The sequence below is a fragment of the Lotus japonicus genome, chromosome 1 (genome assembly GCF_012489685.1).
Source record: "Lotus japonicus ecotype B-129 chromosome 1, LjGifu_v1.2".
Taxonomy (NCBI): domain Eukaryota; kingdom Viridiplantae; phylum Streptophyta; class Magnoliopsida; order Fabales; family Fabaceae; genus Lotus; species Lotus japonicus.
Genome location: NC_080041.1, coordinates 10,814,150 through 10,827,362, shown reverse-complemented (window position 1 = coordinate 10,827,362; position 13,213 = coordinate 10,814,150). Strand labels below are relative to the sequence as shown.

At 36.2% G+C, this 13,213-nt stretch overlaps 3 protein-coding genes across 4 annotated transcripts; all 3 read right to left on the bottom strand.

Annotated features, from left to right (window-relative positions):
• Nucleotides 1-435: 435 nt before the first annotated feature.
• Nucleotides 436-1,251, bottom strand: LOC130733564 (non-classical arabinogalactan protein 30-like). Its single transcript, XM_057585789.1, has one exon. The coding sequence runs from the start codon at nt 1,189-1,191 to the stop codon at nt 655-657; it is 537 nt and encodes a 178-aa protein (XP_057441772.1). The 5' UTR covers nt 1,192-1,251; the 3' UTR covers nt 436-654.
• A 476-nt stretch (nt 1,252-1,727) lies between these two features.
• LOC130733563 (probable inactive receptor-like protein kinase At3g56050) lies at nt 1,728-6,102 on the bottom strand. 2 transcript variants are annotated; one of them, XM_057585787.1, is made up of 9 exons: nt 5,823-6,102; nt 5,583-5,724; nt 5,039-5,110; nt 4,795-4,938; nt 4,568-4,708; nt 3,922-4,403; nt 3,382-3,572; nt 3,147-3,279; nt 1,728-2,596 (listed from the first exon to the last, which is right to left on the bottom strand). In XM_057585787.1, the coding sequence occupies exons 1-9, from the start codon at nt 5,908-5,910 to the stop codon at nt 1,989-1,991; spliced, it is 2,001 nt and encodes a 666-aa protein (XP_057441770.1). In that variant the 5' UTR covers nt 5,911-6,102; the 3' UTR covers nt 1,728-1,988. The 2 variants fall into 2 exon arrangements, with proteins under 2 accessions (XP_057441770.1, XP_057441771.1); XM_057585788.1 differs by having other exon boundaries at nt 1,728-2,587.
• Nucleotides 6,103-11,476: 5,374 nt separating this feature from the next.
• LOC130733562 (uncharacterized protein At3g28850-like) lies at nt 11,477-12,601 on the bottom strand. Its single transcript, XM_057585786.1, has one exon. It carries the CDS (start codon nt 12,455-12,457, stop codon nt 11,711-11,713), a length of 747 nt encoding a protein of 248 aa, XP_057441769.1. The 5' UTR covers nt 12,458-12,601; the 3' UTR covers nt 11,477-11,710.
• Between the last annotated feature and the right edge of the window lie 612 nt (nt 12,602-13,213).

Here is a 13,213-nt window from a genome sequence, read left to right as displayed (position 1 = left end):
GACTATGCACGACGCAACGTGATTGGTTGTCTATCCATTATGTGTTTGTATTGTAATTCTCTCTCCTCCCATGATTGGTTGATCAAGCCATCCGTGGCATTGGTGTCTTGCTTTTGTCGGGCCATATAGTGTTGCTCAATGGTTATACTTCGCTCAAACATGATTCATGACGGCCTCATTAGATAATACTACTAAATAACTTTATTAGTTTAGAAAGAAATATCTGGATGATCATGAATGTCATTGATAGCATTTTCTGGGAGCCATTAGAGGCTGCTCTAATTGTTATTTACAAGTAGATTTCTATAGTTTTTGTCTGAGGTAACTCCAATCAAACGTGAGATTCTTGTTCAGTTTGCTACAAGAGGAAATACTAAAAGTAAGATTGTGATTAGATTTGTGTATTACAGGGGAATAAAACTATTGCAATATTGGTTTATATGAGGGAAACGATTCCAATATTTCATATAGAATACTTAAATCAACATAATGGTAAAGGAATAACAAAACAAAAATTCAAATATCAAGTGTGTCTTAATGTTTGATTAAAGATAGTTGTGGACAAGGTTTTAAATTATGATCCGCAACCGCAATTACAGTTACGTCAATGCAGCTTCAACCACAATCCTAGTTTAAAACCCTGGTTGTTTGACATTAATTGTGAGGTGCAGTGTGTGAACAATCGGATCGGCGAAAAGCCAAGGGACTAGCAGAGTAAACAACAGCTTCATAATTACTTCCACGCAATCTCTTGTTCTGGTAACGAAGTCTAGCTCCATCAAGAGAATGGTTGACATTAGAAAGAAGGTTGCAACTTTCAAGAGGGGACCAAACAGGCTTTACATAGCAAGAGTGAAGAGGATGGTCTAGTAAAGAGTGCTGCATCTTGAACTCTTCAAGTTGAGCATATAAGTAGCCATTTTTGTCTGACTCAAAGACCTTATAGTAAACAAGTTTACCTTTGTGGTTTTTGCAGGTAACACTTACTTTAGCTGAAGGAATTGGCTTCGCTCCAGTCAAAGACCATGTTCCATAGTGCTCACAACTCTGGCAGTAGACTGTGGTTTCCACCACCACATCCACTTTCTTCTCTATTGCTTTTGGAGCATTTTCAGTGGCTGCTATGCAGGGGAAGAAGATAACCTGAAGAAGGAGGAAGGTTGAGAGGGTGATGAAGTTCTTGCTAGCCATTTCTTTGGAGGAGTGAAGGGAGTACAAAGAGTTTCAGATACAAGAGATGATACCAATTGGAGAGAAGCATTTGATATATATAGATTGGTTTAAAATGCAGATGTGCTCTCCACCATGCTACCAAGTACCAATAAATAATTTCATTTCTCATTCTGTCTACGTGAAGGCCACCTTCCACTATATATATACATATATAATTCTTCAAATTATTTGCAAATAAGAATAGGAAAATGCTTGTCCACGAAACTTGTTGCAAAGAAAAAAGGGTGAAAGTGAATGATTGGTTATAACTCCCGCATTTTTAGTAAGAACACTAGGCTTTTTCTTCAATAAAAACTATAAAGTATCAGTCAATAACTAAACTATCAACAAATGCAAAAGCATCTCTCACATTCTTGTAATCTTGTCAAAGACTTAATATTTGTAAACTCCTAATCAACGAACGTGAGAAGGACTATAATTATGGAACTATTTGCTGATCAGCACACACAAATTTTGGTCCTGTAAAAGATGGCACGTTGGGAGGGGATGAAGAGTTAGGAATATCTTGATTCACCACAGAAACAGACTTGAAATCAACCGATATACAAAAACTATTTTCTAGGTGCATACAACTAAACAAACCACCCGAAAAAACTTCACATTATGTCCTCTCTCTTCTATACATGTGATTTGAGAGAGTCCTACAATAGATGCAAAAAGTGAGAACTTTGTGTCTTCTGGGCAGGAAAAAGGGTGACTAAAAAAACTACTCTCATAGTCTCATACTTGGTTATCTACAATCTGGTTTACTGATTTCAGGGTCCTTCTGTAGAAGAAATCTCAAGCTCAGCCCACCAAAGTGGAGAAAGTTTTGGCACTGCTGATTCAGGTGTTATTTTTGTTATCTCCTTCAATCTCTCACAGATTTCTTTCATTGTAGGTCTCTGCTTTGAATCAGGATTGACACAAGATTTAATCAATGCAGCAACCTGTTCCAGCTGATCTTCTTGATAAGAGGCTAGATTTGGATCCACCATTTCTTTGAAGGGCTTGTCCCCTTGTAAATAGTGTGATGCCCAGTTTTCGCTTGAGCTATTACCCACTTTATAAGGGAGACGACCAGTAACCATTTCAAATAGTAGAACACCAAAGGTATAAACATTACTTGCTGGAGTTTCTAATGGTATGTCAATGTGATTTTTCCCCCCAGCTTTATTCTCGACAGAAGCTGTTTCGTTGGAGAAACTGAAGTCTGATATTTTGGCAGCATAGTCATCAGTAAGGTAGACAGCCGAAGAGTTCAGGTTGGTAAGGGCTATTGGAGGGTCCAACTGGTGCATATGTTGCAGGCAATAAGCCATACCGGTTGCAATCCTGAGTCTTGTTCTCCAATCCAAGCGCTCAGCTTCTTTTACTGGAATTCCTAACAAGATCATATCAGCCATTTTCCAACTTAAACACAAAATGGATGGTAAAAAATCAATGCACAAAACTTGTATCAAGTTCCTTATATCCTTTCCATCAAGTTATCCAATCATATAATGACATGTGTATACTTTTTTAGAATTCAATAATCAATTCTTAATGAATGTCATTTATTTTCAGAATTTTGAATGTAGAATTTGACAAAAATGATACAAAGAAATTGATCAAAGTTTTTTCCACAATCAAATCCTTAAAAGCAACTATATTTGCTTCCAAACTAGAGAGAAGATAAAGAGAGCACATTTCAAACATGTTAAGTAATGGCAATTTTGCATGCAAAATAATTCAAATCCTGGGGAGCTTTTTTAAGCAGGTTATCATTGGTTACCCTTCAATAGTTTCCTCAACAAGAGTCCAACCCATTTAATTTGAGAGAGGTGTTAGAAAAAATAGCAATAACTTCAAAGCTTATTCCTTTGTTAGCTGAAACCACATTACCCTGGGGCTAAACTATGTCATAATTACTCCAAAACGCTATACGTACTTACCATGTAAGTGCTCAAATAATGTTCCATTTGGGGCATATTCAAAAACCAACATTCTGGTGAAAGGGTCATCTTCTTCACAATATCCAATAAGATTGACAAAATTCTTGTGATTCACTTTTGATAATGTGTCTATCTGAAACCATAGTTGCTTAAAAGGTTAGTAACTATTAAATTGCTCAAATTGCAAATGTACAAGTAATTTTTATTGGTCATTCTTGGTAACGATAATTGATACCTTCATCCTAAATTGTGCTTCTGAAGTCCTTGACCAATTCTTGGATGATGTCACCAAAACAGAAGCTACAGCTATTTCCACGCCACTAGACAAAGTTCCTTTATACAACGAACCAATAGGTGAAGTTCCAATCACATTACTAAATTCTTCACATGCTGCTTCAAGTTCTGATCTCTTTAGCTTCGGTGCACCTGAAAATATAGAACTCTTTCATGCATGTACAAAGACAGAAAACTTGCATTTGAACATTAGGAATACAGCTCAAAGACACAGGAGTGCAGCCATACAACACAGATCAATCAGATGATCAAGGACCTAGTGAAAATAAGTACAAGAAGTTCCTACTCTTTGGATCACCTTTTGTTCTTAAACAATATGATATGATTTTGTCAGAAAGAAAAGGACATTTTTATAGAGTTTGTGGGGGCTATGCCTTATTATTCAATAATAGGAGAAAGTATCCTTCAATATGCAAGTGTAAATTAACTGCACTGTTTTACTCTCATTAATTTTAAAAAGAAAGCCTTAAACGTAACTTACCGGTCACAAATGCTTTCTGAAGCTGTCCACTTAATCCGGTAGTCCAAGGTCTGACATTAGCTACCTTCATGATTTTACAAAGATATATAGCAATGCTTGAAATAAGAATAAACACAGAACCACCGAGAACTCCAGCCCAAATAGGGACTCTATGCTTCTTTGATGAGATGCTTCTAGATTGTGCTCGAGATCCTGTTGTAGACAGGGGATGAGGAGAATCAAAAGCATTATGACTAGGGGAAGCTGGCCTCATAACTGGTGGTATTGCTGGAGGAGAAGAGCTATCAAGATATGGACTAGTGGCGCGATTAAGACGGTCTTCATGAGCACGATGAAGTGGTGGTAATGCTGGAGGAGAAGGGCTATCAGGATATGGATTAGTGGCGTGATTAAGATGGTCTTCATGAACACCACGATATGGTGGTGCAGGTCCTTCAGGATTTTCCAGTAGGCTCCGAGTACCTTTAATTTGACCAACATGCCTTCAGAAAAGGGGCAAAAAAAAACTAAGATCACCTTATTATATAGCATAAATTGGGTACCACTGGGAATATTGAAAACAAGTGCATGATAAACATGTGAAAGACAATTCATGGCTTAAGGTCCCAGTTAGAGAAGACCGCCTTTCAATTGATTAGTAACATACCATGTGATGGGTCTTTCTGTACAAGCTGGCATCTTAGCTGCATTGACTAGCTGGTTTTCATCTACTTGACATTCAGAAAGCATCTTCAGTTCATTGATTTCAGGAGAGAAACCAACAAGAAGCTCATTATTGTCCAGTAAACTGCAATAAAAGAAGAAACTGAGTACATGGTGGCAGAACTTATAAAAAAGAGATAAAATTGAACTGTCCTTAGAGTATTAACCTACAGGATTGCTAGAGAGATATTACTCCCAAGATTAACAGGTAAGTGTCCACTGAAGTTGTTGAATCCCAAATCCAACACCTCCATTTCTTTCAAATCTCCAATTCCTTCAGGGATGGTTCCAGAGAAAGAGTTATTCCGCAAAATGCTGCAGCATACTCATTTAATGTTATTAGAATGAAGGTAAACATAGAAATCATTGAGCAACTGTGTTAGAAATATCAACCAAGTAACAAACAGCTGCTTACATAGACTTTATGTGAATAAGGTTCACAATCTCTGGTGACAAAGTTCCTCCAAGACAGAGATCTTTCAAATTCCTGGGCAAGGGAACAATTTCAATTTATCTTGATAAACAAAACTCCTCAAAATTTTAACAAAATGAACACTAGTGATTTGATTTAATATAAGAGGCTAATATTCAAAATTTCTCATTATTATGATTGATTGCCACTGTCTTCATCACTTAAGTGAAGAGCAAGGTACACTACAATTGCAGGGATACTATAATAAACCACTTAAAAAATTTCTCAGAATCAATTCTAGCACTCAGAAACTATTCCCCATAATTGATTTGGCAGAATAACTTGTAGAAGGACTCTATGCACTTAGATAGTTTCAGGTGTCAGGAGCAAAGTGAGCAATAAAAAATTGTGTAGAGAAAGAGAGAGAGAGAGTAAGAAAGAAATTAGAAAAAATATGCATATTCCTCTTCCTTTTCTTGTCATAACTCTGCCATAAATTAAACACAGAACCTAGAATTTGTTACAAATATTCAAGACCACAACTTACAAGACCACAACTCTTCCATCTTCTGAGCACTCAACTCCAAACCAATCACAAGGGTTAACAGCAAGATCATCTTCAATCCAATTTGACAAAGCACCAAAAGGGTCACTCACTATTCTCTGCTTCAACTTCAAAAGAGCATTACCTGCACAGAAAAAACATATCTCAGCATCTTCTCAGGTACCCATAAGGCCAAAACTAATAAAGATTACAGCTTTAACTCAAGATTCATGATCCCACTACCTTCATCATTCAAAGAACAGCACAAACCCAAGTTAAGAAACAAGAAACACAACACCACAAAGCGCAAAGCTCCACAAAGATCACTCATTTTCTTGAAGCTTGTCAACGTGAAATGAAAAAACCCAAGATTATTTTCTTGGAAAGATACGAACTTTGAACAGAGCTTAATCCAAAAACAAGAAAATCAGAGAGAAAAAAGGGTGAAATCTCTAATCTAAAACCATGTTCTGACACTTGCATGTGAGTTTGGTGTATGGACCCAGAATTAGATTTGAAAACGCGCTTAAATAATAAGTTGCTTCATCATTTTGAGTCATTTTAATTTTTCCTAAGCTAATGCAAAATCAAACTTTGGGGTGACCAAAATGTTTAGCTTTTTTGGGTAAAATATTAATTTTGAGTCATTTTGGAGATATTTTGATTTTTGAGGGTTGAATATTAATTTTATAGTCAGAAAAATTATATTGAAAGAAATGAAATTTTTTATGTGGTAGATTTTATGTGTTAATTACTAGACTTTTCAAAAATATATATATACTTGAAAATGGTGTTTGGATTATTTTTCCTATTTATTTATCACTTAAAATTTTAATTCCTTTAGATAGAAAAGGTATATATAATAGGAAATTAAATAAATAGAAATGAGAATATTAGTCCTATTTTATTTTAGGATTTAATTTATGTGCACTAACAATGTAAAAAAATTATTTACACTTGCATTCAATTAAATATCTCCATTTTTTTATATTAAATATGTAATTTTTAAATTCAATTTTATTTACAAATAGAGAATTTATCAATTATAATTGGATGACTGAGTTTTTTTTACACTGTTAGTGCATAGTAATGAAGTTTGATTCTGTTTTTATTTTATTTTATTTCTGTGTTCAAAATTTAAATGGGCAGATAAAAATAATAGAGAAACCATTTAATCATATAAAGTTGTCCACAAAATTAAATCACAAATATATGATTAATTTCTTCTATTGGTTAAAAATATTCAATAAATGTTTAATATACTAGTTTAAGAAACTAGGAATGACTAAGTGACTGATTAACAAGAGGAGTATGTAAAACCAAACTTGGCAAAAAAAAGGGGTAAATGGTCACTTCGGTCCTTGAAAGTGTTCACCGACTTCACATTCGTCCCTGAATGAATTTTATTCATCTCGCGGTCCTTAAATGTGGCAAACGTCATTCATATTAGTCCTTCCGTTAAAAAAAACTTAACAGACGTTACCTATTTCCTTTTTTAAGCTGAAAAATTATTAAATCAAACTAAAATAACAAATTTACTAAAAGTTCAATTAAATAAAACACAAAAAAAAACCTAACCACCAGCCATCACCATTGTTCTTCATCTTCTTCATCATCTTCACCAATCCTTCCATCACAACCCAATCCCCCACTGCAAAGTCCATCCCCCACCCCCACCGAAATCCATTTCTTTCTACCCTAATGAGATTTCCAAACCCACATATCTGAGTAGAGATTTCCAAACCCATTGAAAAGCTTCAATCTTTTCCTCTTTTGGTTTGAAGTTTCAATCAAACCTTTTTCTTCACCTGAAACTGAACTTTTGAGAACTGGGTGCTCGAAAATTGGGGTTTTGAGGAATGTGTTGTTGAAAGTTTGGGTTTTGAGAAATGGGTTGTTGAAAGTTTGGGTTTTGAGGAGTGTGTGGCAGCGGTGGTGATGGTTGTTGTTGATTTCGCGCCTGCTCTGATCATTGTAAGTTGCTGCGTGTGGATATTTATGTTTCATGTTGAGCCCTTCCATGTGAATCAAGCAAGCAATTAAAGGATGCTACCATGTTTATAGATCTATGTCTATTTAGTTACTTGAGAGCCAATTAAAATTAGCTTTTATTTTCAGGGTAGGATGGAGCGGCATGGATTTGGTGGAGGGCCAGCATCCCATGGTGCATCAAAATCACATTAAAGGCTTGGTTCTAAAGGTCAAAGGGATTGTATGGTTAATTGGGACTAGCATCCCTTGTAAACAGGGAGAATATTGAGTTGTGATGGGGTTTGATGGTGATTGAAGCATTGATGAAGAAGATGAAGAAAAAAGAAGAAGTAAGAAGAAGAAGATGAGAAAAGGAGATTAGGATTTTGTGTTTTTTATTTTTAATTGAGTTTTTTTTATTTAATCAAATTTTTAGTTAATTTTTTTAAATTTAAATGATTTTCAAGTAGGTAAAAAAAATGAATTTGTTAACGTCTGTTATACTTTTTTTAACAGAAGGATTAAAGTGGCGGACGTTTAACACTTTGGGGGACTGCGAGATGGATAAAATTCATTCAGGGACGAATGTGAAGTCGGTGGACACTTTTGAGGACCAAAGTGACCATTTACCCAATAAAAAGAGTTAAATGTGCATGAGTCTTTAAATAAAACAGCAGTTATGGCAGAGTGCAGTTGCAGTGCTGAGTGGTGTGAGTGAGGAAAAGAAAACGATAGCAATGTCAGGAATTAATGAATAATGAATGGCTGAGTTTGTAAATGACAGGGGATATGTTTTTGTATGGTGCCTATCATGCTGCTAGATGACTTGACTCAGCTACATGATAATAAAATATCAAAACATCTAGATTATGTCTCTTTCATGGACTTAGTAAAATTCCCCTTTTTGATATATTTGAAGCCTTATACCTTGTTTGGTTTAGTTGGTATAAATTAACTAGAGTTAGAAAACTTGGATTAAAAGCAAAGCTTAAATACATTTTTTGTCACTATTATTTTGGGAATACGTGATTTTTGTCCAAATAGTATCAATTGCTTAAATTAAAGTCTTTCAATTTTTAAAATTGAACAATTTTAATTCAAATATTGATCTGTCACCTTATAACTAACGAAAATTTTTATATATATATATATATATATATATATATATATCACAATTTTAATGTGTGAAGTGACACAAATCATCTTAATTTGTGTTTGCGTAAAAAAATATGATTAACAGCAACATTTTAATTTCCTTAATAATTGGATGAAAAATCAACATTTATACTAATTAAATTTATTCAATTTTAGGAGTAGATAAACTTATTCAAGCATGAGCTAATATCACACATTCTATGCCTAAAAGCAAAACAAATACATGTTCTTCAGATGTCATATTTTCACTGGTAGCTACCTTCTTTGACATGGCTTGGCTTGATTTTTGGAATGGTTATTGTTTAATTAGACTCCGCTATATTTCCACTGGTAGCTACCTTATTTTATTAATACTAATACTACGTTCGTTTATTTTACAAATACCAATATGTTTGATTTTTTTCAGTTAGCAAACTTTGTATTTAAAACACAAGTCTCTGTCATGGCGAAATAGAAAGATGCTATGTGGCGTTAATATATCCCATGGAGAAATTGCGAGGGACAAGTGTTTTAATTTTTCTATAAGAAATTTTGGTTTATAGCCGAATAGGTGGAAGTCTCAAATGGTTGTTTGTATTTCAGTCTAATTCAACTTAACAACAACTATCGATGAAAATCCTAATATATATTTAGCTAGGTGGACTATGTCATGTGTTTGATTTTTTAATTATGTCAAGAAAACACACATTTCCACGTGCAAATATAAAAATAAGATTTTGACATGTTATGTTCAATATAAAACGAGTGTTGAATTAAATTGAAATACAAACACTCATTTTGTCATGATAGTTCACCAAATTTCTGTTCTCTCACAAAATCTTCAATTTAATTAGTTGTTTAGCAAGAAATCTTGACAAAAGGAAATGCACTATAGGTTATGTGATCAAACTTGCATGGTAATGTGGTTAATTATCCAAATTAAATTGCAACTTTATCTACTACAATGCAGCTACACTAACCACCCTTGTTATTCTTTTTATGTAGATTTTCTAGAGTGAATGTTACTCCATTATTTATGCAGTTTTTCCTGTCACTCCACACCATGTGGTAATTAGGTTGGACTGTTACCACTGCTCCAGCAGTGACGCTCAATGTGAATGGTAGTTACTTGGATGGGTAGTTCAAATCGCGTTGGTTGTGATTGGCGCATTCGTGATTATCTTGGCCAGTGGAGTATGAGATTTTTTATATCAAGTGGTAATTTTATGTTAGGTTGGTGCATAGTGAGCCTCTTTCGAGTCACAAGTTTGTTGTTTTGATTTGGGACATAAAGGAGCTTATGGCATTGGAGTGGAGTGGTGTTTATGATTCACATTTTGCGAGAAGGTAACGCTTGTGTGGATTACATAGCTAAGACGAGTGCTAATTAAATTCTTCCTTTAGTGATCTCTCACAGTTCTCCAGCCAGCCGAGTAAGATTCACTTCTTTTGGCATATATGCAGGACATATTCACTCATGAATTTTGGAACCTAAAGTTAAACATTCTCTGTACTTAATATATTTCTTGTCCCCGAGAGTTAACTCAAGTAATAAGAGTTAGGGGCAGTAATGGTTTGGGAGAATAAATGGTGAAAGGGTCCGGGTTCAAATCCTGGTAAAAAAGCTAATTTATTAACATTACTATCAACTTACATTTGCCTATAAAAAAACTTAGCATATTTCTCTCGAGCTCGGAATTTAGAGACAACAATTCTTCTTTTTTTTTTGGACAAAGACAACAATACTTCTTTATCTCTAAAGTAGAACTCTCACTTTTTTTGGTTGGTGGATCATTCATTCACGGGCGTACAAAGCCCAAAGGAAGCAAGGCTATACATAGCCCAAGCTAAAACAAGTAGACAATATTTAATTATTTATGCTACAAAAGAATCGGGCCAAGTGAACACATGTGTATTATTTTATTTTGTCAACAACAAATTAGGGGAAAAAATGTGTAATCAAAAGGAAAATGTTTTCTTCACATCTCATTTTAAGGTGGAAGGAGGTGGAAGAGGAAAGAGATAGGAAGAAAAGAAAAAGTAAGAGAAAGAAAGTATGAGATGTGATAGATGATAAGAGGAGAGAGGTAGAAACAAAAATATGTGGAAATTAAGTGTTTAAAATATGAGGTGTGTATATATCATTACTCGTAATCAAATACTATAAGTTAGAAAATTGGGTCAAGCCCTAAATGTAGTCCAAAGTAGGTGGTTCCCACTTCCCACCTCCTAAGACTTTGCTTGGGGAATTGAGTTTGGTGCCCCACCCCTTAGGCTTTGCACCCCACTTTATTAAATACGGAATTTAAAGTTCCGTATCAATACGGAAAATAAAATTCCGTATCTGTTTTAGTATATAATGAGTGGTTGAAAATGTGACACGCGTGCTTAAATACAGTACGGAATTTTAAGTTCCGTATTCAATAGGGAGAATACGAAATTTTAAATTCCGTATTTGATAAAGTGGGGTGCCAAGCCCCATAGGTGGGGTGTCAAACCCAACTCCCCTTTGCTTGCAATATGCCCAATGATTAATTTGGTGTATAAGCAAAACTCAAGAAATCAATTCGAGACTAGTGTGAATAGGATTCATCATTGCATTGGGTTGGGTTGGCATCACCCACCATGTATAATTTCAAGTTTTGTTCCCTCTCAAGGAACCTCACAATTTCATTATGAACCAAAGTATCCTCACAATCAATAACCACATAAGTAATTACTCATCTCACAGTCAGCATATTAAACGGTAGAAGGTAGACTCCATCAAGTTTTTTCCTTTCACACTAAGATCATAGGAATAGTGTGATCTAATTACTTCATGTGAACCATAACTGTAGAATAGCATGATAACAAAATCAAAGCTGGCTCCTAATACCAAATCATATAATAATAATACTAGATGATTAAACTAACTTGATTATACAGTTATTAAGCACAATAGTTAATTCATTCCCATTCTCTATGTCTCTTATAGCTGAGTTGTTTGTGAGCTGTAACTAAATAAGAGAAAGAGAGAGAGAGTGTAACTATCTGGTGTGACGCGGGAGCACGAAGAAACATGCAGGGCACCTGATCAAGCCGTTGGCATTGCAAGATGAGCAGCTTCTGAACCCGTTCTTCTCCGTGAACACTTTATGACTTCCGCTACACTCATCACACACGACGAATCTGAGCCCTCCACAGCAATCACAACCTTTCTGATTCGACCTTGGCAACCGTTCGATCAAACGCTGCAGCTCGCCGCTCTCGTGCATCTGCCGTACATCGTCGGCGCCGCCGACGCAGATGCCGCCGACGAAGACCTTTGGGAGTGTAACACTGCGGCGGCCGAGGATCCCGTGGAGCTCGTCGAGGAACCGGTCGTCGATGGAGACGTCGCGCTCGTCGACGGCGACGCGGAGGCCGCGGAGGATGGATCGGACGGTTTTGCAGTCGTCGAAGGTGCGGCGGACGACGCGGAGGCTGGTGAAGTAGACGACCACGCGCTGGTCGAGGCCTGGAGGGAGTGTGACTGCGGCGGCGCGTGGGGCGCCCCAGGCGCGGAGGACGGCGGTGGAGATGCGGATGCGGCGGAAGAGGGAGGTGGAGGGGGATTTGGGGGGTTCTGGTTCGGGGTTATCTTCGAGGAGGCTTTGAATGTCTTTGAAGGAAGAGCAGGAGAAGCTGGTGGAGCGGGCACGAGAATGCGGATGCGACGGTGACGGTGACGGCGACGGTGAGGGTGAAGGCGAGTTGTGGAACCTGCTCGGTGAGCTCAACCAGGGTGGCCACATGTGAGATGAGAGAAGAAGGAAATGTGAGAGTGGAGCAATGGAGGGGAACAGAGCGGTGTGGACGTGTGGTGTATTGCGGTGGTGAAAGAGAAAGAGAAGAGGGAGTGGGAGGATTATAAATGGAAAAAAGGGATATATTAAGGTAAAGTGTGATTTCAACATCCCTAAATCAATCATCATAACTCCCACTCACCTACTAGCAATAATGTTATCTTAACAAACCATTTCCACCTCCACCTCACGTAAAGAAGAAGAAAAAAGAAAGTAATGAGTGATATGATTTGTGATGTGATAGGAAATGCAGAGAGAGATATGAAGAAAAATGTGTGGAAATGAGATGGAAAAGAAAGTGAGGTGTGTATATATCATTGCTCCACCTACTAGTATACCATGTGCATTTTCTTTCTTTCTCTTTCAATGTTTGGTAAGATTAGATAAAATATCAAAGACATTAAAAAATATATGATTCAAGTATTTTTCTGAAATTTTCAAAAAAAAAATGGATATTCAGATTTTGTAATTTAAATTAAAATTAATTTAGTTGCTAGAAAAATAATTCTGTTATTAGTAGTTTGCAAACATCTACGAGCCTGTTTGATTTTCAGTTGGGTGAATGTGAAAGCACATTCACTCAACCCAACAAGTGCATTCTGTTAGCTGAATGTGCATTGGAAATCGTGATCTTGAATTTCAATGCTTCAAACATACTCTACTTCCTAACTGAAAACCAAACAGACACTACCATTTTTGCAGTTC

What these genes read in the sequence shown, in the direction of transcription:
- LOC130733564 (XM_057585789.1), bottom strand. Translation starts at nt 1,191, where the DNA reads ATGGCTAGCAAGAACTTCATCACCCTCTCAACCTTCCTCCTTCTTCAG.
- LOC130733563 (XM_057585787.1), bottom strand. Translation starts at nt 5,910, where the DNA reads ATGAGTGATCTTTGTGGAGCTTTGCGCTTTGTGGTGTTGTGTTTCTTG. An exon ending in AATATCTCTCTAGCAATCCT is followed by an intron (nt 4,709 to 4,794) that starts GTAGGTTAATAC and finishes CTTTTATTGCAG; the next exon opens with TTTACTGGACAATAATGAGC. An exon ending in TCAGAAAGCATTTGTGACCG is followed by an intron (nt 3,573 to 3,921) that starts GTAAGTTACGTT and finishes CTATATTTTCAG; the next exon opens with GTGCACCGAAGCTAAAGAGA.
- LOC130733562 (XM_057585786.1), bottom strand. Translation starts at nt 12,457, where the DNA reads ATGTGGCCACCCTGGTTGAGCTCACCGAGCAGGTTCCACAACTCGCCT.